At 38.4% G+C, this 24930-nt stretch overlaps 1 protein-coding gene, 2 long non-coding RNA genes and 1 other non-coding gene across 5 annotated transcripts in view; 2 read left to right on the forward strand and 2 right to left on the reverse strand.

Annotated features, from left to right (window-relative positions):
- Positions 1 to 1607: 1607 nt before the first annotated feature.
- Positions 1608 to 13580, forward strand: LOC116152975 (uncharacterized). Its single transcript, XR_004136596.2, has 2 exons — positions 1608 to 1824; positions 13154 to 13580. It is a non-coding gene; the product is annotated as an uncharacterized LOC116152975 (long non-coding RNA).
- LOC135322693 (uncharacterized) lies at positions 3174 to 6476 on the reverse strand. The gene is made up of 3 exons (XR_010383483.1): positions 6421 to 6476; positions 4123 to 4294; positions 3174 to 3524 (listed from the first exon to the last, which is right to left on the reverse strand). It is a non-coding gene; the product is annotated as an uncharacterized LOC135322693 (long non-coding RNA).
- Positions 8802 to 8879, forward strand: TRNAA-GGC (transfer RNA alanine (anticodon GGC)). The gene has a single exon. It is a non-coding gene; the product is annotated as a tRNA-Ala (tRNA).
- A 6718-nt stretch (positions 13581 to 20298) lies between the features above and the next one.
- NCEH1 (neutral cholesterol ester hydrolase 1) overlaps positions 20299 to 24930 on the reverse strand; it is a 54775-nt gene continuing 50143 nt past the window's right edge. For both annotated transcript variants that reach the window (XM_010976279.3, XM_064492844.1), the window contains exon 5: positions 20299 to 23903. In XM_010976279.3, coding sequence (XP_010974581.1) covers positions 23286 to 23903 — 618 coding nt within the window. In that variant the 3' untranslated portion in view covers positions 20299 to 23285. The remainder of the gene's footprint in view (positions 23904 to 24930) is intronic.

Genomic DNA, 24930 nt, shown 5'->3' on the forward strand with positions numbered 1-24930 from the left:
AGTGTGGATTTTTACTTAAAGTATAAAACCAGAGTAAAGTCATAAGGAAGAGTACTGTGTGGAGCTCAGGAAGGCTTGAGCAAGCCACTGGTCCCAATTTTCTGTGTGCGTAAAACGAGAGGGTTAGAAGCCTTCCACCTCCAAAGTTCATCTGGGATAAAGCAGAACAAAAGTGAAAGAGCTCTGTGAGAAGACATAACTATAACCATGGCTGATTCTAGGAAACCAGGCACCAGCTCAGCATTCGGCAAGAAACCTCGACATGAGTAAGCACATACACACTCAAACACACATGCACAGTTAAGCTCTTTCACACACTCAGATCCATGCAATAAAGAAAGCATCTCACGAAAGCACCTTATTTAAACCAAAAAAAAAAAAGAAGTGTGAGTGCAGCATGACAGTGTTACAGGCAATTTTTTTTCTTCTAGGATCTTGACCTATAGTCCACTGATCGTTCTCAGACTAAACTGAGAATATTTAAGGCAAATTTTGTCAGCTAGTTTAGGCATGCTCAGGCCTAACTCTGTGTCTATTCCAGCACAAACATATCTGGGAGTCTTACAAGCGTGGTAAGCACACACCTAACTTTTCCCCTTCTTTTCTTCTCCTGATTCTAGCTTCAAAAATGGAGGAGAATCAAAGAGAGCAGAGATCAGAAAAGGAGAGGAGAGAAAGAAAGAAGAAGGAAAAGAGAAAACACAGGAAAAGGATTTAGGTCGGAGCATAAGATAAAAATCTCTCTTGAATGTGCTTAAGGTAAAAAACATTACAAAAAATCAGTAGAGTCAATTTTCTAAAGAAAAGAGGAGAAAAGCTTATTCCACATTTCTTCTTTATAAATTAAATATATATGTATGAATGTTTATTTTTCCCCAAAGCACTTTTTTCTTTGAAATAATAATTCTTCAGAGAGACCTTTGGAGTTTAACAACATCACCTTTTACACAGAGCCAAGTCCTTATTATTGTGAATTTTTTTTTCTTTCACAGAGCAGAATAAGCTGAATCTTGACAGGCAAAGCGTTAAATTAAAAGAAGACAATTTTTTTTTTTTTTTGCATTTGCATTTGCTATGGTAGAATGAGGGAAGAGCTAGCCAATACTTTTCCTGGGTCCAGCTGCCCCCTCTTACTCACCTCTGGTAAGGCCTCTCTGCAACTCATAGACTTCCTGCCCTACAACAGTATGAAAGGAAAAGAAATGTCAGTTCTGTCCACTAAATATCTCAGTGGGTTTTCTTTAATGCTAGAGGTTCCACTGGTCACCTGTCCTTAAAGCCTTTGCCTCTCCTAGTTTGGGGTGCCAGGTAGAAAGATGGGCAGAGGTCCAGTGGTCAGAGATAGGTTTTTTCTCTTTCTTGTCCAGCAATTTAAGGCCTCTCAGGGACACAGTTCTGAGTCATAATATGTGTATGATGGTGAGTGCCAAGAAAGAGGCAGAGTTTTCAGAAAGCTTTCTCCACCTGTCCCTGAGGGCGTGATGATCATGCTGGTTTTATGGTAAATACAGCAAAGACCAGGGAATAATTTATTTTTCTTCTTAAAGTTCTGAAGACTCCAGAACTCAACCCAGGCAAATCCACTGTAAGTCACGTAAGGCAGTCAAGGCCAGCGTGTATGGGCTTTGGCTGTTTTCCCACAAGCATCAAAGTCTAGCAGGCAGGTGTTCCTGTTTGTTCAAGTTCAGCTGAATTCCCCGAGTGAGCTCTACGGGAATCTCAGTTTTGATTTCCCCCTCTCACCCTCTTTCCTGCCTTCCCTCCCCTCCCAAAGACAATGCAGATGAGAATCATAGCTGTAATAACACTTTGAGTTCTCCAGAGGTAAGGAATTATTATTACTTTAACAACTAGCCACTAAGATATAGATAGATAGATAGATAGATAGATAGATAGATAGATAGATATTATATTATGCATATTGTATATATTCATATATATTAAATGAATAAAACTAGTTTGCATATCTGTATCTTTAAAGCTGGAGAAGTGTCTTTTCTACCCTGTTGTTTTCTTAGATGAGAGCCGTACCTCCCTGTACACTTTATTCCTCAGCTAAAGAGAAAGGGTATGCCAGTTCAGGGGACAGGAGGCATTTGAATTCAACTAAGCAGGTTCAATCATCTAGAAACTGCTTTCCTGAGTGGCTAGCACAGTGTTTCACTGATTAACTAGCTGGCAGGGAGCTATTCTGGAATTTTCCAAGGACTGGGTGGAGTTGTTAGATAAGTTTTGAATTGAGGCCCAGATGACATGAAAGTACATGTTTATATTTGACTAAGAAACTGAGCAAAAGCTTTATTAATCTAAAATAGGAAAAAAAAAAAAAGCTTTCCCTGAATGGAGAGAAAATCCTGATAAACATGACAGAGAAGGGAAAAGGAATGATAATAATAATTAATAATAATAATAATAACTTTTAAAAACTAGTTTTAGATGTAGATGCAGCCAGAATGTGTGTTTAGAGGTTTGAGGCAGTTAGTTTTTGTTTCAAGTTGCTGCTTCCTCTCATAGGCTAGGCAGTATTAAACAATTTTCTGCTTTTTCCAGCCCTGCAATTTTGGGGTCCAAAGTTTGACCCTGTTGCTTTCTGTGTTATTACCAGTTATATCCAGATGGGGAGGGAGTGTGCATTGATCGGGGCTTATTAGAATAAATCTTACAGGTCTGAAGAGCCTAGAGTTCTGTAAGAAATAAGGGCTAAACAAGGTTTTTAAATCCTGGTATGTTGCTGCTGTGGTCTCAGACTTCCCTGGACAAGAATGAGAATTGAGAGGTTAGTTCGAGAAATAGAAAGTAAAACTGAGAGAAACATTTGAAAGAAAACGATGCAGGGGCTGTCGAATGTCACAGGCTCTGTGTTGGATAAGCTCCCTCTGTCTGCTCCCCAGGACAGTGCACTGGGTGGGGCAGAGACGCCCATGGGTTCTTTTGCTGGTTTTCTCACTGGTATAGAATTCAAAAGCTAGAACCCTCTGGAGTCCCCAAGGTGAGGAGAATTGTAATCTCAAAGCCTCCTTCTCTCTGGGGTTGTGGGCACCCCACTTGTGGGGATGCAGTCTGGTTGTTCACCTGGAAAATGTCACGATATGAAGGCTGTGTATTTGGTGGAGATGTTACTTAAGATGTTAACTTGGTCATTGAATTTCTACCTTTCTCTGACCTCTTTTCATGCCAGGAGACAGTGGTAAAGAGAAGAGAGCCCTGCCTTTTCCCAAGCCTAAAGGTGTTAGTTCCAGTTACAGCACTGCTGCTTTGAGCCTGGGGTCGTGAGACAACTTACTCAGCTGAGTCTGAGCGTCCTGCTCACCTGTTTCTCTGCCAGCTCCCAGGTGGCAGTAAGGACCATATGAGATGTATGTGGGAGCGCTCTGCCCTTGCAGACATGAAGCATTAGTATTAGTGCTTGCCTGATAAGAGTAAGAATACAGACATCACTGTCTCATTCAAAGGATTGGAAAGTAAAGGAATCATCCTGTGTTTCTGGCTGCTTCCACTTTTGAGGTCCTGAGAGGCATTTTGACCTAAAGAGAATAGATTTTGGAGTCAGACAGACATGGATGCAAACCTGTCACTGTGGTCCTTGCAGATCACTTATCTGCTCTAAGAATGCTTCTACTATGTTATTAGCAAGTGAGGACAGTGTAGATGCAATAAATAAAGTACATCTCTAAACTTCTTCACATAGACCAGAGTTACAAGAAACTTTCATCATCCAAGGATAAATGGTAGCAGCAAAGGGTCAAAGTGAATTAACCCTCTTATAATAAGGAGCAAATTTCAAGGTATAGAATAAAAATAATTATCTTAATGTTAACAGATTTATTATTAATTGCAACAATGCACTAAGTCTGAGTCCAAAGAATGTTGGGGAGCTGATTCGGCATGTTATCTTGGACAAAACTATAGAATGGCAATTACTCTGATCAACACCAGCAAAGGAGGATCATTTTTCCAAAATAGTTAAAAATTAAGATTTAAAGAAATCAAGAGTTTTATCAACGTTTCAAGGGGATTTTTAAAATTCTTTGGTATTCAAGCCAGTACCTTTTGGAAGCATTTATTGTGTCACCATCCGTACCCATTTTCTCATCTTTAGTGTTAATTTATCTGATTCCTTACCTATTTTTTCTTCTTCAGCTTTTACCTAGTGTCTTGACACATGACTGTACATGAGATTGGAGCAGTTCTCCAACATCACTTTCGTTAATGTTATAAAGCTCTTCATCTCTTGAAGGAATGCAATTTCATTTTGACACCAAGTTGCTCTGCATTGCCAGATGTTTATAATGTCCTACAATCAGTAAGAGACAAACTGTCACATTCTTGATTCTACAGGGATAGTCATTTAAGTCAAGCTGGGAAGGTGGTTTGAGAGGGAAACAGTTTTACAAATATTCAGTTCATCAATGAATATTTTCCTGTAATGGCAAACTTTTCCTTTCTGTTTAACCATGTCTTAAAGGAATTTGGGTAATGAAAACTCTCTGATAATGCCTCTTTTTATAATCAAGGATTCTTTACTCCATTTATTGGTTTGGCTGTATGGATTTAGGCTGAACACATTTACTAATATATAAAGGGCTAGTATTTACTTGTCAGTTCCAAGTTTGAGTTTAAAGATGCTAACTTTGCCAAATAAGATCAGTTTCATTAACTTGGAGCTCTAAATCAATGGTGCTGTAAACTCCATTCAGGCTGCTCTTCTAAGTATGCTGCAAATATACGGAAAATTAGTTTATATTTCATTAAAAACTACCAGTAGGTTGATATCAAACAAAACAAAAAAGTGACAATTCAATGAACTTGTTGTTTCTACCAGTAAAGAGAATAGTTTATTTTTTGTCATGTAAAAATCCAGTAGTTTAATCAAAAGGTACTATGAAGAGAGTGAAAGATCGGGCGAAGATATTTGTAATTCATATATCCAATGAAGGACTTGTATCCAGATTTAAAAACTAATTTTTTAAAAAGGAGCAAGACTTCAGCAGGCATTTCACTAAAGAGAGTATCCAAAAGACCAATAGACATAGAAAATGTGTTCATCATCATTGGTCACCTAGGAAACGCAAATTAAAACCTCCATGAGGTATTGCCTACCTGTGCAGGATGGCTGAAATTAAAAAGACTGACAATACATGTGTTGGTGAAATATAGAGCAATGGGAATTCTCATAAATTGCTGATAACAGTGTAAGTTGTAAAGCCACATTGAAATACTACTAAAGCTAAACATATGTATATCCTATGACCCAGCAATTCTACTCCTGAGTATATATCCAACAGAAAGAAGTGCTATGTCCACTAACAGGACAGGCAAAGAATGTTCATAGCTCCTTTATTAATAATAGCCTCAAACTGGAAACAGCCCAGTAGAATGGATGAATTGTATTATACAATGGAATACGACATAGAACTAAAAATGAACAAACTACTGAGATATGTTCCAATCTGATTAAAAAAGACACCTATATATATATATGTATAATGTATGATTTATATGAAGTTTAAAAACAGATAAAACTAATCAATGATGACAGAGATGAGAAAGAACAACAGTGATCCTGGGTGGGGGCAGTATTGACAGGAAGGTGACACTGGTGGGCCTTCTGGAATGTTGAAAATGTTTTCTGTTTTGACATGGGTGGTGGTTACATGGTTGTATGTAAAAATTAATTGAGCTGTATTCTTAATATGTGTACAATTTGTGTGTAAATTAGACATATATGTAATGTACATGTTACTACATATTATATTTTTATATATATATTACATGTCATATTTTACTATACATAATGAAGGGAAAAGCTAGCAGTGAGTGAAAATTCTGTTACTGAGAAACCTGTACCTTCAAATGCAAACATTTTCAATTCTTAAGAAAGCAGCTATATTTCACTAGGGACAAAAAAGCCTAAAATTATTACCCTTGAATTATAAAAAAGACTGAAAAGACATTTAACAAAATGTTAATAATGGAATTGTGGGTTATTTTTATGATCTTTATACTTTTCAATGTTTTCACAATTTTCTATGATGAGTGTGTCAATTTATAATCAGAAAAATATGTGCAAATGATTTTTAAAGGAATCTGTTAAAACCCCTGTTAACTAAAAGTAGATCTTATTTAATTTCAACTCATCGAGTTATAATATTAACATTAAATGTTTCCTTTTTGTGTATCATTTTTTAATAAAGAAGAGAATTGAATATTAGCTCTCTTTGGGTTAATACTCTTGGACAATAGACACTGAAGGTAAATACTTTTTCTTTTATTAACACAATATGCAAGGTTGTGTCTTCCTTGCCTTACGTGAAAGCAGTGTAGCCTGGTGTTAAGCCTGTGGGCTCATGACTGACTGCTTGAGTTTATAGACTCAGCCCTGCCATTTTCTAGTCCACCGACTGTAGACAACTGACTTACCCCCTGTAATTTTCAGTTTCTTCTGAATTAGGAGTGGTAACAGTATCCATATCAAAAGGGCTGTAAAAAAAAAATTTAAGTAATTTTTGTTATCATTGCTGTGACATATGGTTAAATTGTTTTTGCTCTGCATCTCTGTGGGTCTAGTCATATTGTTCAAGGAGAATTTTGAAGGATGTTTTATATTAAAAATGAATTTGTGTTCTGAACTGTATAGCACAGGGAACTATATTCAATATCTTGCAGTAACCTGTGGTGAAAAAGAATATGAAAACGAATACGTGTATGATCCTATATGACTGAAGTATTGTGCTGTACACCAGAAATTGACACAACATTGTAAACTGACTATACTTCAATAAAATATATATATATATATATATATATATATATATATATATATATATATATAAACTAATTAGTGTTCTGAGGTCTGAAGAGTTGAATAGCATAGTTCTAACCAACTGATCTTCCAATCTACACTGGAAATCAGTAATCATCTGCATTGGCTAATCCTCATAATGACCTGTGAAGTAGGCAGAGTAGTCCTCCCATTTCACACATGTGGTCACTGAGACCCAAAGAGGTGAAATGAGCCCCCAGAAGACAAAGAAGAGCCTAGAGCGAGCAGAGGTTTTCTGACTCACAGACCCGTCAGCACCTGCTCCACTGAATCATACTGGCCACCCTAGGCGCTGGGCAATTTCTTTCTGGTTAAGTTTTGCCTTTAATTCCTATATGCTTCTCTGGTTTCTCCTGTGATCAGAACTGGGTCCCTCGTCCCATTCCAATTTCCTCTGGTTTTTCAATCAACCGAATTGTGCTGATCAGTGAACTTTCCCAATTAAACACGTATTGTCATAGTGGCCCTTTGCCTCAAGTGTATGCCAGCCTTCAAAGCTAAAATCACATTCTCCCTTGGGCAGTTAGAAAAAGAACAAAAACCAAAACAATTCACATTCCCCATCCTTCATAAAGTATTTCCCAATTTACTTCCTGCAGTACTCTGTTTAATTTTAGCCTCTTTTAACCCTGATAACCCTTTGTTTTCCCTCTTACTCAAGTACTTATAATGCTGTTTTGTGTTTCAGTTATTTGGGTATTTGTCTTCCCCCCTTTGCTTCTATTATTTATCTTAAAACCCCTTATAATACCCAGCATAATGGCTCAAAACTGGAAGATGCCTAATGGATATGTATTGAATAAATGGATGAATTAATGATGTAGCAGGAGGATAGGTACACGTTGTTAATATACATTTACGGAACAACCTCAGGGGCACACATCATAATGTGCAGAAACACCTCCTTCTGTTGGGAAATTTGAATGTAGCCAGTGACTTGCAGATTCTACTTGCATTTCACTCATGAGAATTTTTTTGAGATTTTAAAAATAGGATTCTTGCTCAGCTGTCCTTGAGTCTGACCTCATTAATATACTGGAAATGCATTTGCTCTCCTTTGCAAGCACATTAACTCCTACAGGCCACAGAGATAAGGCACTCATAGAAAATCCCCTGAATGTCAAATAGATCAGAGAGCCAGGGCCAGAGCCCATTGGTGGCAGATATGCAGCCAGCCTTTCCCAGATGGTTCAGGGATGCTCCTGCTCAGAGCAACATCCTATTCAACTGGTTTGTTTCACAGACTCCTCAAGACAGTTAAGGAGACTGGTGGAAAAACCCTCTTAGGTATAGCATGGTTGATTATATTATCTCATACAAAATGTGGTCTTAGAAATTGGGTGAACTACCTGTTTTGATTTTTATGCATTTCAACTTTTTAAAGTCTTTTTTATTTTTATTTTCATTTATTTACTTCTATTTTTAAATTTTTTAAATTTTCTTTTTCTTTTTTAAAAAATTTATTTGAGTGGGAGGTAATTAGGTTTTATAAATTAAAAAAAATTTTTTTAACGGAGGTACTGGGGATTGAATCCATGACCTCGTGCATGGTAAGCAAGCACTCTACCATTGAGCTATACCCCCCCCCCATTTTTTATTACTTTTTTTTGTAGGGGGAGGTAATTAGGTTATTTATTTATTTATTTATTTATTTATTTATTTATTTATTTATTTATTTATTTATTTTAATGGAGGTTCTAGGGATTGAACCCAGGACTTGGTGCATGATAAGCACGCACTCTACCCTTTTATGCATTTCAATTTTAAATGTCTCCCTTTCTGTTCTACAATATGAGTTCCATATGGCTTGAGATATACTTGAAGTAGTTTATGCAGTATATTTTATCTATTAAGAAATGTTGAACTAAATATGCAAACTACAATATAAAATAAGTTTCTACTTTGAACCAAAGAAACTGAACTTTTAAAAAATAAATTTTCTCTTTAAAATTTTAATTTTAAAAAACAGAAGGTTTTAGGTGGGGAGGGTATAGCTCAGTGGTAGAGTGCATGCCTGGCATGCATGAGGTCCTGGGTTCAAGCCCCAGTACCACCATTAAACAAACAGATGAATAAGCCTAATTACCACCCCAACCCCCAAAGAAAGATTAATTTTTTAAAAATAGAAGGTTTTAGTTCTTTTTGGATGGTGAGTTACTTTTATCTCCTAAAATTCTCAGTAACACCAAGGGTAAGTGGGTATAAATTTTGCCATCAGGGAAGTGTAGTGGGAATTTCCAGAGAATCACCAGAGATAAGTGTGTCAGAGGCTTGGAGATGGACCAGATGAAACTTAAATAACAGCTGGCTTATTGGCTTGATCTTTGAATACTTGATGAGAAGAGTTGTGTATTATGAGTCTTCCAGAGAAGCAAAACCAAGAGGAGATAGGAGATAGGAGAGATATATACATATATACACACACATATAAACAGTTAACCCTTGAACAATGTTGGGGAGTTAGGAGTGCCAACTCCTGCCCCCCTCTCCCCTGCAATCAAAAATCTGTTTGCTGCTATCTCTTCCTCAAAAACAAAGAATTGATAAATGACTTACCCATGGGCAGGAAGCTGAAACAGGAAGTTTGAATACAATTAGGACTCAAACACCAGCTCTGTTGATTCCATATATTGTGATCTCTAATCAAACAGAAACTTTTCTCCACATTTAGTTCTAGATCTAGAAAATGAAAATAAGGCACTATATTTATTGAAAAAAATCCATGTATAAGTAGACCTGCACAGTTCAAACTCACATTGTTCAAGAGTCAGCTGAATATATATATAGATATAATATATATACGCATAGATTGATTGTAAGGAATGGGACCGTGTGGTTGTGGACGCTGAAGCCTCCCAAGGTCTGCAGTCTGCAAGCTGAGACCCAGGAGAGCGGCTGGTGCAGTGCCAGTCCAAATTCAAAAGCCTGAGAACCAGGAAAGCCAGTGGAGTAAGTTCCAGTCCAAGTCTAAGTTCAAAGGCAGAGAAGACCAATGTCCCAGCTCCAAGAGAGCCAGGCAGAGGAGAGTTCCTTCTTATTCACAGAAAAGTCAGCCTTTTTGTTCCCTTCAGGTCGTCGGGTGTTTGGAGGCTCACCCACATTGCGGAGGGCAGTCTGCTTTACTCAGTGTACCAATTCAAATGTTACTCTTTCAAAAACACCCTCACAAACACACTCAGAATAATGTTGGACCAAATATCTGGGCACTTTGTGGCCCAGTCAAGATGGCACATGAAATTAACTATCGCAAGTTGTTTTAACAGGATCTCCCCCATTGCCCCAAACTATCAATGCAGTTCTTAAGATTTTAAAAGTCAGAGCTTGGAGTCAGAAAACTCACCTCTTCTAGGGTGGAGTGATGCGATGAAAGAGCATAGAGTTCGGATTTAAACTGATCTGGATTCAAATCCTCCATCTCAGCCACTTTCTAGCCATATGATCTTGGATAAGCTAATTAACCTTTCAATTTCCTCATCCCCTCGAAGCACAAGATGTTGCAGATTGTTAGGGGAAAATATTTGTCATATGCTTATCACATACATAAGCATTCAATACATTATATCTATTATTATTAGTGCTTCCCTCAGGATTTATATAGCATTGTTCCAAAAAATAATTATTCTGCACTTGGTACTTTAGGTAAAACAGAAAATTGTTTGTAAATGGAGGATGAATCAGAGTGATTTGAATGCAGTATTTTTTTAAGATATGTTCAGTGTTCTTTTAAAATCACCAAAGTGTAACTTTGTGATTAAAGTCTTAAAAATCAAACCAGCCCATGATATTAATATTTTGTATACTCTACATTCCTCTATTATGTGCTTTGGTTTTAAGACATCCTGAATCTTCACTGGGTGTCTGATGTACTAAACTCGGCAAGGTGAGCCAAGGAGGAAATAGGGCATGTCTCCATTAATGGACAACAAAGTGTTCCCACTTGTTTACAGAATTCTTTTAGGTCATGCCAATTTGGAGACCAAAACACACACACACACACACACACACACACACACACACAGCCACACACCCTACATGGTGTTGAGACTACTTACAGGGCATTTTAATTTGGCCACATAGAACTTCATGTGCTCTTTGGGGCACAAATTCATTATGGCCCTAAGGAAAAGAACAAATGCCAACCACAAAGACAGAGAACGTTTTTGATCACATTAACCTGGTATCTCACTCCCTCTCAGCAAAGCTAGAACAAATAATCCAGCTTAATTATAACTGACCTGGCTATAGACTCAACCCTAGACATGAATCTAGGGGCAGCAGTCTTGGAGCCTGTGTAGGTGACAGGGCCAGACCTAAGTGAAGTTATGGAGCAGTGAATGTTGCCTGTTGGTGACCTTCGTCTTCTATTTTTATACTGTTTTCCTCTTTTCAAGGCCAACTTTCATTACTATTTCCTTTCTTTTCTCTGGTCTCTCAAGGCATTCTATTCCTGTCACATTTAAAGCTGACTTATATTTTGGAATTAATGACTTGGTATCTTACCCTTCCTATGTATTTGGGTTTTGAATAAAGACGACAATTGTAGAACAATGCCCAGCACAGAGGTGCATGCCCTGTGATTTGGGTTTAAGTTCCATGTCCACCAATCATTCATCAGTATCTATCTTTTCAGTCTCAGCTACTTACCTGTAGAATCAGAACAATAAAAATTACTTCCCAAATTGAGTGAGGATTAAATAACACCTGTAAAAAGTGCTCTAGGAAACCATGGATTATTATGAACATACGTAGCTATTTTCATAAAATAGATCAGTGTTATTAACTTCTCCATTTCCCTCACAGGATTGCAAGCTCCTTGAAGGCCTGGGGGTGCTTTTCTCACCAGTGATCCTAAGAGACTGGCACTGTACCGGGCATTCAGAAGAGATGCAACAGCGTTTATTCAATGAATGAATGAATGAATGAATGAGTGAATGAGTGAGTGAGTGAGTGAAAGATCATGGGAGAAGTGGGCATTTTGAGACACAATATTTTGCTGAATGTATCATCTTGTGTCCCTTCTGTGCCTGCACAGTCCTTATTGGCCATAGAAGAGAAGTACAAGTCTCTTTCTTGATTGATCAATACACTGACAGTTTAAGCGAAGTCTTCATCTCTATAAATGTTGGAATTATAGTTTCTGAGGTCCTTTTTGTTGCCTACCATCCATCAAAGTTATTGCTCTGAAGTAGGCAGGAAAAATCATTTGATCCTAAAACTCATACTGAAAAGGAGAGGCCAGCAGTGTATCTTTAGTTAGTTACCCTGCTTACAAATTTTGAGCCAGGATAACCAGTAGGGCTAGATGTCACAGTACAGCTACACCTATTATTCTGCTGCATGTCATCTTAAATTAAGCGTCACTTCCATTATTTTTTTAAGTGTAATAACGTCAGAGAGCATAAAAAGCTAAAATTTGCCAGTGTGAAGTGGACATGGAGGACATCTACCTCCCTTACTATCTGTGCTCCTAAACCCCAGGCCACAAAAGCACTAGATGTGAGGTTCAGCTACAGAGCCCTCATTCCCAGCTTAGAGCCTGGAAGGCACAGGCAGGAGAACGGAGGGCAGAAGGAGAACGAAGTTTGAGGAATTTATTCCTCAGGTTCCTTCTCTGATGGTCCACCAAAGACAAAGTGGATGCCGGCATTCTTCACACAGCTGCCCTCTCTTAGAATGTGGGATTTCTTCATTCCTTCATGTTAAAGGTCCAGATAAGATAACACCTCCCTGTTGCTACTAGCCCCAGAGTACTGCTCTGTCTCTTGTTGGTTTCCTTAAACCCTGTCACATTTTTGCATAGACATTTGAAATACTTCTCAAATGAACTAATTTAGGGGTGCCATCTCTTTCCTGCTGGGACCCTGAGTGATACACCTGGTGTGCAGAGAGAATATAATGCATTTGTGAGTTTAGCCTTTCTGTCTTAGATCCTTAAAAATTAGCAAAGGCCCAAATGGAAACCATCTTCTATCCGTTTGCCTGTAATTCACTGAAAAGTAAGGGATATTTTTATAGTTCTAAGTTATTCCATAAATCCTCACAATGCATTCGGCATCAGCAACAACAGTGTCACCTGGGACCTTGTAAATCTATAAATTATTGGGCTTAGTTCCAGACTACTGGATCAGAAATTTGGGAGCTGAGGCCAGCAATCTGTGCAGCAGTCTGTGTTTTAACAAGCCTTCCAAAGGATTCTAATACATGCAAAAGTTTGAAAACCACTGATGTAACATACAGTTACATATGCATTTCAATGTTAGGAACACTATCCCCCACTCTCCCACCCTTTGGTCCACTGGAAACGACTTTTTCTTTTTTCTTTTTTTTTAGTTCAGTGGTCTCAGACTAGAATGCAATGATGCATTAGAATGACCCATGAAGCTTGTTCAAAGTCCCAATGCACAGGCCCCACGTTGGACTGATTCACTGATTCCGAATCTCAAGTTTAAGAACCACTGATTACTCCATCATTCAGAATGGTGAGGAACCACAGCTGGAATTGATAGCAACAAACCTGAAGGAAGAATGTTCATCATCTAAAACAAATAGACTGCCAGATACTTCTCCAGCAAAGAAGGGTTTACCGGAAATCAGCAGAGAATTGCAATTCTGCACCTGCCACCATAGGAGGAGGAGAACATTCTACAGAGAGGAGATGGAAGTTGGGAGGGCAGGCGTTCTTTCATTTTTTGATCTTGGATATACAAAGATTTCTGGTTGTATCCTTACCATAAACCTCCCTTTTTACTTACACTAACTTGAATGAGTGCCTGTTTCTTGCAAGAGATGACTAAATCACAACTAAAAGGAATTAAAAATGGATGTTTGGAGTCATTTTGTAGACCCTGTATAGGTATTATCTGTGAATAGATTGCCTTTTCTTTTATGTTTTAAAAATATTAAATAATGCATAGTCATTATGAAAAATTCAAAAATTTCAGAGGGAAGCAAAGTAGAAAAAAAACACCTTTCCTCCCCTAGGACCCTTATTTCCACATCCCAGAAGTAACCAGTTAAGTGTCTTATATAACCTTTAATAATTTTTCTACGTACCTTGCCTATAATGCCCCTGGCTTTTTTCCCCTTGGCACCAATAAAAGAACAGAAAACTGATCATCTTATTGTCAATATACCTAGAGGGATACAATTAATAATATCTAACTTGTAAAAATTGAATACATAGAAACCTCAATTAAATAGAGTTGGACGACCAGGAGGGGGCGCCCTCGTGCGTAGTGGCTGTAGTAGAGCCGGACAGGAACACATACTCCTCTTCTTCCTAGGAAGACACACAGCCAGTGAAAAGCCATGGACACTTTAGATGCAGACAGGAGTAAAATATCTACGTTTTGAGATGCTTGCCCATTTTCTCAGTGACTCTACTTACATCCATAGCTCTTGCTGATTGGGCATGCCATACAATTATCCCAGGCCAGATGATTGCATCCAACCCAAATCATTGGCTGGCTAGTCACCAATCAGATTCCTTCCCTCAGAAATGTGCACTTGCTACTCTTAGTAGGCCTTGCTACTCAAAGTGTGGTCTGCCCACCAGCAGCATCAGGGGATTACCTGGGATTCTTAGGACCCATGTAGACTTACTGAATTAGGATTCCCAGGTGATTCACATGCAGATTAACCTTTGAGAAGTGCTGGCTTAAGATAAATAGACATTTTAGAAAATCAGTAGTGGGTGCTTTAATCCTATCCAGAATTGGTGGTCATTTTTATCATACAAAGTTATGATGGATTGATAAAGCAAGCCAAGAAAACCTATGTGCTGAGAGAAGCTGGGTGTTTGGGAAGATTAGAAGAAAGAAGCAGAAATTAGATACACTGAAAGACAGAAGAAGCAGTCTGGCTTCTTGACTTTCTATACCTTCTTGACTTTCTGTTTTAGGTCGACAAACTCATAACTTTTTAAAATGCCCTTCTTTAGCTTTATTTTTAAAATAGTCCTTGGAGGCAGTAGGGTAAGCACTCTTAAGTGATTTAACATATGGATACACTGAGGTCTAAAATCATGTCCTCAGTTTTCATTCAAGTTCACTAAATGGTTGTGTGAACGCTCCTATTGTATTTGCTTTAAAATAATTGAGGGCATTATCCACTAAGCCACAAATAGAGATATTCTTTTAGAATCAATGCTAGGGAAAGACCATCACCCCTGAGGAAATGGAATGCCTCAGAAAGGCTGGCAGAAAGGCTGAATCACTGGTCCTGTTTTTCCCTTTGTGCCTCAATTGTCGGGGCAAGCCAGGAGTTAACCACAACTGTTATTTCTAGTTGGCCTATTTTTGTTCTTTTCCTTGGCTATGAGTTCCTATTTCTATGTCACTATTTCATTGTATTTTTAAATTATAAGCTGCTTTAGGTATTTTTGTGGAGTAAGAGGCGTTTAGATAAATATAGCTCTTAAAACGGGGAAGCCAAGGCACCGATGAAGACTTACCTGTATTCACTGAGATATTTGCTGACATAGCTAGAACTGGAATTGCGGTTTTCAGAATTCTAGTCCTTGCCATTTCCTCTGTCCCATGTGAGCTGAGAGGCAAGCATTTTTCCCCTTAACCATGGAACATATTATGTCTGTTTTTAAAAGTATGGCAATCCTGCAAATGTCACTGCTGGTGTTATTTGAATTGAAATTGTGGTTTAGCTTTTGAAGGCCAAATAGCTCTGCCTTACTTACTGATTTCAAAGGCAGTTTCTTCCCATCGTAGGATTCACCCAGTGCTGGGTGCTGGGTGTGGCCAGCAGACACCACAAAAGATGAAGGTCCTATATTTCCGGCTGTACTAAATGGTCCTCCAAAAAATATAGAGCACTGTTTTTCTGTCAGACTTTTCCCAAATGGACGGCAAATATCTACCTTGAATAAAACTGTGGAAAAAAAAAAAAAAAGACAAAGCCCTTTGGTGGGCAGAGATGTGAGTCATGCTTTAACAAAAGATCAATGTGAGTCCTTTTTTGTTTTGTTTTGAGAATGCAGTCATATTCTCTAGGTATTTATGAGGATTTTAAAGTCTATTTTTAAATTTTTTAATTTAATTTATTCTGTGATGAAATATAGCATGCCTTTTTATTTATCTTTTATAAGCTATTGGGAAATCTTTTCTTTTTAAATTCCTGGTGAAACATAAGCAGCAGTGTGGAGGATGCCTAATGCCATTTGCTTTCAAGAGCGCCCTCTGCTGGCAGTTGTCTTGAATTTTTAAAATACTCTATTGTAGGCTCCAGTGTTTCATTTGTTAATCATGTTAAGTCTTTAATGCATTAGTAGAAAGAAAACATCTGCAGGGAAAAAAAAAAAAAAACCCACAGTGATTCTTGTCTTAAGAATCTAAATAAGCAAACATATATAATAGTATCAGGCATAATGTTACATCATTGAAAAGAACATTGTTTTAATTGAGACAACATAAGAAGATTTACTGTGATTATTCTGTAAGAGGCGCTGTGTCGGGCACTGGGGTCACAAAGGTAATGTTGACATGACCCGACGTCAAGGATCCCCCAGCCTGTGAGGGAGTCAGATGCACTGAAAGACAGTTACCTGCCAAGTGTTGAGTGCAGTGTGAGACCAGAGGAGAGACGCCTGAATCATCCTGAGAAGGGAGGAGTTAGGAAAGGCTTCCTGGAGGAGGCTGGCAAAGGAAGACAAGGAAGGGCAAACAAAGGGCATCTGGGTGGAGGGAAGAGCATCAGGTAAGAGAAAACATGGTGTGTGTGCAGAGCCGTGATACCAAGACCAATGCTGGCTGGCTGGAGCCTCGCACGAGATACAGGGCTTGCCAAGCGATGATGCTCTCAGTCCATCAGCACTTCTCGACTGTTTTGGTCTCAGGACTTTACATTCTTAAAAATTATTAAGGACCCCCAAAAAGCTTTTGTTCCTGGGAACTTTATTTATTGATGTTTACTCTGTTAGAAATGAAAATGGAGACATTTTCAACATAGTTATTAATGTATTTAATTACATGTAACCTTAAGCTATATTTTGTGGAGGAAAAAAAAATCACTAAATTTTTCAAACACAAACAAGTGAGAGGTGTGGCATTGTTTTACATGTCTGCAAAACTCTTTAATGTCTGGCCCAACAGGAGGCAGCCGGATTCTCCTACAGCCCAGCTATTGCAACACCACATGTCAAGCAGCAGCCGGAAAACTATACTGTACACTTATGAGAGAAAAACTGTGACAAAAGCAAATAACATCATAGTATGCTTATTAAAACAGTTTGATTTTGTGTGCCCCCAGGCCACACTTGGAGAAACTGGCTGGAGAAGTGGGCAGGGGCAGGGCCAAGAGGGAGAGCCTTGTGTATAATGTTAAGTGCACTGAACCCAATCAATGGGCTGAAGACTTTAAGCTGGAAATAGATGGTCAGGTTTGGGTTTTAAGTCACCCTTTTTGCAGCTAAAAAGTGGATGGATTTGAGGGATACAAGACTGGAGAGAATAAAACTAGTTAGTTACTGCAACTGTTTGGGCAAGTCCCTTACCTGGTTGAAGAGGGACTCAACTGGAGTAGTGTATCCAGGGATGGGAGAGAGGGAGTGGATTTTGAATAGTTAGGATATAAATATTCAATATATTTTTCTAGAAAGTTTAAAAAATTTTAATATAAAATGTAAATATTTTCTACATAAATATTTAGGAAGTACCATTAATTGGACTTGGTGATTGCCTGAAGGTTGGAGGATTGGAGGAGATAAAGAAAAGTCCTAATTCTAGCTTGGGGTAACTGAAGAGAGGGTGGTGCAACCACGTGAAACAGTATATAAGGCCATGTCAGTGCAGGGGAGAAGGTAACGCATCTAGCTGGGGACTTGGTGCCCTGGTAGGGCTACAGGGTGGTCCAGGAGAGGCATGTAGAAGGAGGGTACGAACCTACGAATCTGAATCTTGTGCAGGGGCAGATTTACCATAAAACTTGAGCTTAGGGCCCCTCATATATATGGCTCCTTTCAAGGAATTAGAGGGACCCTATTCATAGCAGCACAAAATAATTGCTTTTTAAATTTTTTTTAATGGAGGTACTGGTGATTGAACTCAGGACCTTGGGCATGCTAAGCATTCATTCTACCGCTGAGCTATACTCACCCCCTAATTGCTTTTTTAAAAAACACAAAGGTTAAAATACCTTTTAAGTGCAGTTGGTTATCATTGGTGACTCTTCCCTCTCCAGTTTCTCCTCCATCACAATTCTCCGTGTGTTGTGTGGCTTAGAGTGACTGCAGGCATTCTGGGGACCCAGTCAAGGGAAAATTGAGCTGGGGACGCATTTAGCTTGGATTCAGTGGGATGTATCTATGGGAATTGCAGCTGCTCCCCTTGAGTTATTGCTGACTCGCCCAGTCAGAGGAATCACTTCCAGGAATACCCCATCCCACGCTTTCTGAAGTATGGAGCCAGGTGTGTTAAAACATGAACTGTTGCCCCCGGCATCCTAAGTCTGACGGGAGGTGGCGAAGAAAGGCTGGCAGTTGCTGCTGACTACTAGCTGAGTGACTTGGTTCTCCTCCACATGGCCTTTCCTCCCGAGCTGGAATTCTAAAAGCATGGTACCTGGATTCCAAGATGGAGCATCCGAGGGTGAGAAAGTGGGAAGCTTTGTTTCTCCTAAGATCCAAGTTTGGAAGTGATCCAGTATTATTCCACCAGATTCTATTGGTAAAAAGCAAATCAAGGATCAGCCCGATTCAAGGCAAGGGAAAACTTCTGACGCCACTGCTTACTAGAAAGAGTGGCAAAGAATTTACAGTCATTTTTAACGAGCTGTAATTCCTGTCAGGGGGACCTTCCGTTGTGACTTGTCATTGACGGGAACAAAATCCTCTGCTTACAGTTATGATACAACTGATGATTGGGAAAACTTTCCACCACTCAAGTCCTTCCTGTATTTCTCTTAACAGATACTGAGATTTTTGCTGTGTTAAATAAACTGCTGTAAACTGCCCTAAAAGAATGATCTATAAAACACATTCCACAAGTGTCCCATGAAATTCAGCTTAAGAGTTTGAGGGAAAAAAAAAAAAACTTCACTTTATCCACTAAGTCAAAAACATTTTCTGCTTTAAAATTTGGTAAAATTGGGGCTGAAATTACTTTGAATTATTTAATTTTGTTTGGAAATATTTAGTTTTGAGGACAGTAACTTTTCACTCTTAAGGAACTTTTTATATTTGACATAAACTTTATCTACTTCTAGAAGAAACACATAGAAAATAATACCTTAATTCTTATAAGCTCAATTGTTCTTGGTGAGGATTGATTTATTCAAAACGCATTTTCAAAGTCCACTATGTGCTTACATTAAAGTAAATGAAAAACAGAAAACAAACATACAATCAAATAATGAATAAGAATTGTAGACGTGAAACAGAAAACAATGACTATAAGATGGAGAGCCTGGGGCTGGAGAGAAGGGTGGGGATTGGAAGGGCTGGGTCGAGTTTGGGTAGACACTCTACCTGAGAAGGCAAAGCTGTCAATCTGAAACATTAGTAAGGAACCAGTGATGAGAAAATCTGGGAGGAATCTTCCAAACAAGACCCAAAATGCCCCGGCCTCTCTCTCTAATGACACAAAGTGCTGGTGCTGAGTGACAGGAAATACATGAATGCCTACTAGAATCATACTTACATTTCCAGTCTCTGAGAGCCGGGGAATATGATGCTGATAGCAATATCTTCTAGGTGTTTAAATAGGGGACCCACTGGAATATATGAAACGTTATTAATTTAAAAAACATGAGGGGTTAAATAAATGAAAATCACAAGAAAAACAATACTGAAACACAGAGCGTACATTTTAAATGCCCCAAAGGAGAACTGTTGGAACTATTAGTGGATCCCTCCAGCAAAATATAGCCACACTCCAGAGGTTTTGTTGGAGAAGACAAAAATAACTCTAGTTGAATAGGAAAATCTAATTTATCCACAAGTACTTCACTATTTAGAACCCATACAATTTACTTTGAAAAAAAAGTTTAAATAATTCTTCTGATATTGAAATGAGCTAAGCATAATAAACTCAAGTGTGAAATTATTAGCTTTGCTTGTAATGACAGGTCAATGTGAAAACTTGCCTTCAGTGATAGCAATACTTCTTTGGCTGGACTAGTTCAAATCCAAATTTATATGCACTGTGATCATCTCTTCCTAATATGTGTATTGAAAGTCCCCAGATCGTCTCAGGGCCTGCCTGTTTTTTTTTTTTGTTTTGTTTTGTTTTTTTAACATTCTACCCAGTCCAGGGCAGGTTGCCAAAATGAGCAGCACATACTGTACCCAGACATGAAATGAATGTCATCAAGAAGGCCCCTGAGCCACTTCTCAGTGATTGAAAGGCAGTTGGAAGACTCTGGGGGGCAGAAGATTTGGGGGCAACTGTGGCCAGGGATCTGGGACATGGAGAGACAGAGAGAGATGGGAATCAGAAAATGAGACGAAAGGAAGTAAAAGAGGCACATTTCCCGATGGAGTCATTTTATTTACAAACATGAATCAAAACAGACTGATACTTTCCTACCTCCAACTGGATTTTCATCTTATAAAATAGACTGGCTACCGAAATCCTTCATAAAACCTGCCTTCCCCTTTGCAGTGGGAAATAAGCAAAAAGTCAAAGGTTAAAAGGTCATGCATAAGATATTATACCCATTAAGATAATTATACAATAGTCTTAACTGTTTCACAAATCAATGATAAAACACTGATTTACACTCCACTATATTTTGCACTTCAAGATTTTTCTTCATATATTTATGTTCATATTTCACAAACAATATTACAAAAAGACCATCCACTTTTTCTTAAAATAGGAAAACAAAACAAAGGCATAACATTAAGAAAAGAAATCAGTCTGCAGAGCATACACTTTTTTTTATAAGAACAAAAATTAAGAGAAAACCAAAATATCTTCAACATACACTCTGTAGGTTCCCAAAGGAGTTCCTAGCATTCTGATTTTTGGTTGGTTTCACCAGCCTTGTATCTAGTGGGTTTTGCATATCATAATTCCCAATTGTTATTATTCCAAGGAAAATTTCAAGGAAGACCTTCAACCAAGGCCTGAGGTGGGACAAAGTGCATATCTTTATCATACACATAAAAGCTTTAATGAAACTCAGGCACTTCGTCAGAAACAGTGCTTGGCCCCTTTCTTCTTCCACTCCCTTTCACCCGAGAGAGTCCTCCAGATTCTAGAGTCACTCATTGTCTGTAATTACTATAAGGTTTGGGTCACAATTCTGGTGGGGAAAAAAATGCCATTTTAAGGAATTCTTTGCACGTATTATATTTTCTTTGCTTTCTTAGAGGTAGATAACCTCAAAATAAGGTCCAAACATTGGTTCCTACAAATGGTATCAGAAAGAATACTATTAAGTAAGGAGGGTAGCTGTCAGAATAAGAACTAAAATTCCAGTTTTTTAGAAAAAAAAATTTATCTTGCATCTGTCTGTATATATGGAATAAGGACCTATTAAAAAAACACTGCTGAAGAAGAGGCCAATACAACTTGCCAGTCTGACAAAATGGCTGGAAATTTATAATTGCAAGAGACCTCAAAGATGAAGTAATTCAATTCTCTGATTTTAGAGGAAAGGGAAAAGAGGCTTGGAGATGGTGACTTTCCTGAGTACCTTAGCATGTTAATTTGCATGATTATTTTTATATACACACAGACACACACTTACACTCACTGTCGCATTTACTTCGGTTTTGTACATAAAATGCTCCTGGCCTATACGATAAATAAAAAATAAATATGCAGATTTTCATTTGTTATTTCATCCCCATAAGTGGCAAATACTCATCTTTCAAATGAGCGGAAAGGTTCTACTTTCCCTCCACTGATGAATTTATCCTATCATGACATGGCTGTTCGCCTGCTCTCTGTGGTCCCTGAAAGCAGCATGGATTGGGACAGTAGGAAGTGCAGGAAGGAGGGCAAAGGTGCTTGACTCAAATCAGAATTGGAGTTTCTTGCTCTGCCAAAGATGTTCCCACTGGCAGTGAAGGCTTCCCATGAAATTAAGCTTGATCTATGGTAACTTTAGACCTAGCTGGAAGGAGATAATGAAGGTGTCACCCAGAAGGGTATAAAGTAGTTCCGCCAACCACAGAGAGCAGAAGTGACCAGTGTGTGTTTTGTCTAAGCTACTGAACTATAAGCTGAGATGACTTTACTAGATGTAGTCAGAGTTTCTAATTATTTTAATTTGTATATGCATATAAACATCAAAATATTTAGGCTTTATGTATATTAATATTAATAGCTATTTTACCTCTTTCCATAAAATTACATGTGGATATAATTCTAAAGTAGTTTTTTATAACCTAAGCTAGTTTTTAAAAAATATCATTATTTTTAATATTCATTACTGACTTTATATTCTGAAAAAAAATCTTGTCTAGCTATATATATATTAACTTTAAATAACTTAAAAAATAAACAATACATTATATATACCAAAATAGCCCCATTTTAAAGCCATGTAAGTGAAAAAGTTGAGTTTTCAAGAATAAACTAGATCCTCTAAAGGTATTTTTTTCATAATTTTAATATTAAGCATATCGTCTTTTCTGGCTATGCCAAATATATACACACCACTCTTGGTAATTTATGTCAGAAGTACTCATTATGAAAAAATGGGTTGGTTCATTTCTCTGTTTTCACTTGTTCTGCAATGGAAAATTTATTCTAAATCTAAATAAATTTGCTCCCAAAAGATCTCCCCAAAGGAGACAGCATAACCAAAAAACGTAATGATACACAAGATACCCAGTGCATGCAACCTCGTAGTTTCTAATAGTGGTAGAAAGTAACCTTCAAGATTATCATAATCCATTTGGACTTACAGACAGCTATCACACAAAATTAACACACTAAAGGAAGAAAGTCATTTGAGAAACTTATCCTTGCTAGAATACCTTCGCCAAAATTCCCATAGGAAATAAAGCCATGCAGCCATAAAGAACAGAGGGCACTTGGTACCCAGCACTGACCTTAAAGTGCACACATTTAGCACTGCTCTGAACTCAAAGTAAACTCTAACAAGTTGAAGAGCTCACAATTTCTTTACTCATTAAAGGGCACGCTATCATCCACAGCTGGAAGAATTTCTTCTAAAAAGAACGTCTTGATGGAGGCAAGACCAGAGCTATTTCCAGCGCCTAGCTCTGCTTTCTGCTGCTGTGAGTTATTAGCAGTAGTTTGGCTAAAACAATAAGAACAGAGAGACTGGCCCACTTAGAGAACTAGATTCAGATGTTTTTGCACTTATGTTAGTCAGAATTATGTTTAAAAATTAAGTGAACATAAAGTCTGCAGGAAATAGAGATTCTGTAACTCACAAGTAACAAGGGGAAATCAGTCGACTAAAAAGTGAATGTCTTTCCAAAGCCAGTGCAAGAGGTAAAGAGGGGCTCAAGCCTTTTGGAAATTTGACTCTTTTACAGGTTTTGATCCAGCCACTTGATGTAACTATTCCTAGTCCGAATTCCCACTGAGAAGTTGGTGGGCCAGCTGGTGAAAATCATGCACCCATGGAAGCCATCCTCAAAGTGATCAAGGGTCACCTCCACACCTGCGCTCTCCAAACGCTTGGCATACATGATTCCATCATCTCTTAGGACATCATGCTCACAGGTCAGAATATAGGTCTTTGGGAGGTGCTGTAGGACTTCCTGTTCTGCGATGAGTGGGGCCGAACGGGCATCCAGCAGCTGAGGGATCTCCTGGACAATCCTGGCGTTGCCGGTGGTCTGCACGACAGGCTTGTAGTTCTTTGTGATGGAAGCGGGCAAGAGAGATGTCCAGTTTAGACGGGCCCTGAGGGCAGCAGCCTCTTCCACATCAAGTGAAGTGTGATTGTTAACTATCATTGCCTGGACAAAATCATAGTTGCCCTTGAAGTAGTCCACCCAGTACTTGACCATGACATAGCGGGGTAGGATTGGGGTGTTCATGTTTTGCTGATAAGAGGGTGTGTTAAAATCTAGTGCTTGAAGAACTGGGTAAATTAAAGCTTGCACTTTGAGCTTGTTTTTTAGGTGGTCATCTTGATTAAACTGAGGAAGAAAAGCAGACATATTATTTCATTTTGAATGGCTCCTTTCACAGAAACCATATCTTATAAAGTAGTCTAATGCTTTACTTGGAATCAAAGAGGCACTTAAGGGTTACATTTTTAACAGGCATGGTATTAAGTAATGTAGTTTAAGAAAATAAGTCCCCATTGCCACCACCACTACCACCCTTCAAGTTGCTGGGTATTTTCTAAGAAAGGTGTGATGTTTGTGACTCATTGTTTTGAGTGAACACTTTATTTTTTTAATAACAATTTTTATTATCTTCAACATGCCACCAGACCATTCTTGGGCTATATATACTTTTTGATACCATTTTCCTTTTTAACGGAGACACTGGGAATTGAACCCAGGACCTGCTGTATGCTAAGCATGTGCTCTACCACTGAGCTATTTCCCTACCCTTTTGAGTCAACACTTTAAAGGCACATGATCTCTTAGGTCTTTAAAACCCCATCAGCACTTTACTTGTATCTATCCTTTAGCATAATACACAGATCTTGTTGGGTATTATGGACGGATAATGTGTGAACCTTATTTAGTTTTGTATTCCCTAGCACAAAAGGGCAATGGCTAACTAGGGAGAAAAAACTAGTCTGATTCTTCCAGAGGAGAGGAGTAGGAAAAGCTAAATGAACAGATGATGGGACTCCACAGTGTTTTAATAGGACCTCAGGGTATCTCCTCAGATGCACCTTTGGTCCTCATGGTTGGTGAGAGAGTGGGAATTTAAATAGCGCTAGCACTGCACGCTCCATTCTATTTAATGAGCGTGTGCCCAAGAGTGAACTTGAGATGGGAATCAGAATGAATCTCCTGCCTCAGCAGACCTCGATTCTCCTAGGCCTCCCCAAAATGCAAATATATTGCCTTATTTTGTAATTCTGGTGTCTAAAATGATACATTTTTCATGTAACATTTAAAAGGCAGCTTACTAGGTCACTGTGTTTCATAGGCAACTAAACAATCTTCAAGGTAACTTTAGCTGTATAATTTTTTGTTTCACACT

Source organism: Camelus dromedarius, chromosome 2 (assembly GCF_036321535.1).
Source record: "Camelus dromedarius isolate mCamDro1 chromosome 2, mCamDro1.pat, whole genome shotgun sequence".
Lineage (NCBI taxonomy): Eukaryota > Metazoa > Chordata > Mammalia > Artiodactyla > Camelidae > Camelus > Camelus dromedarius.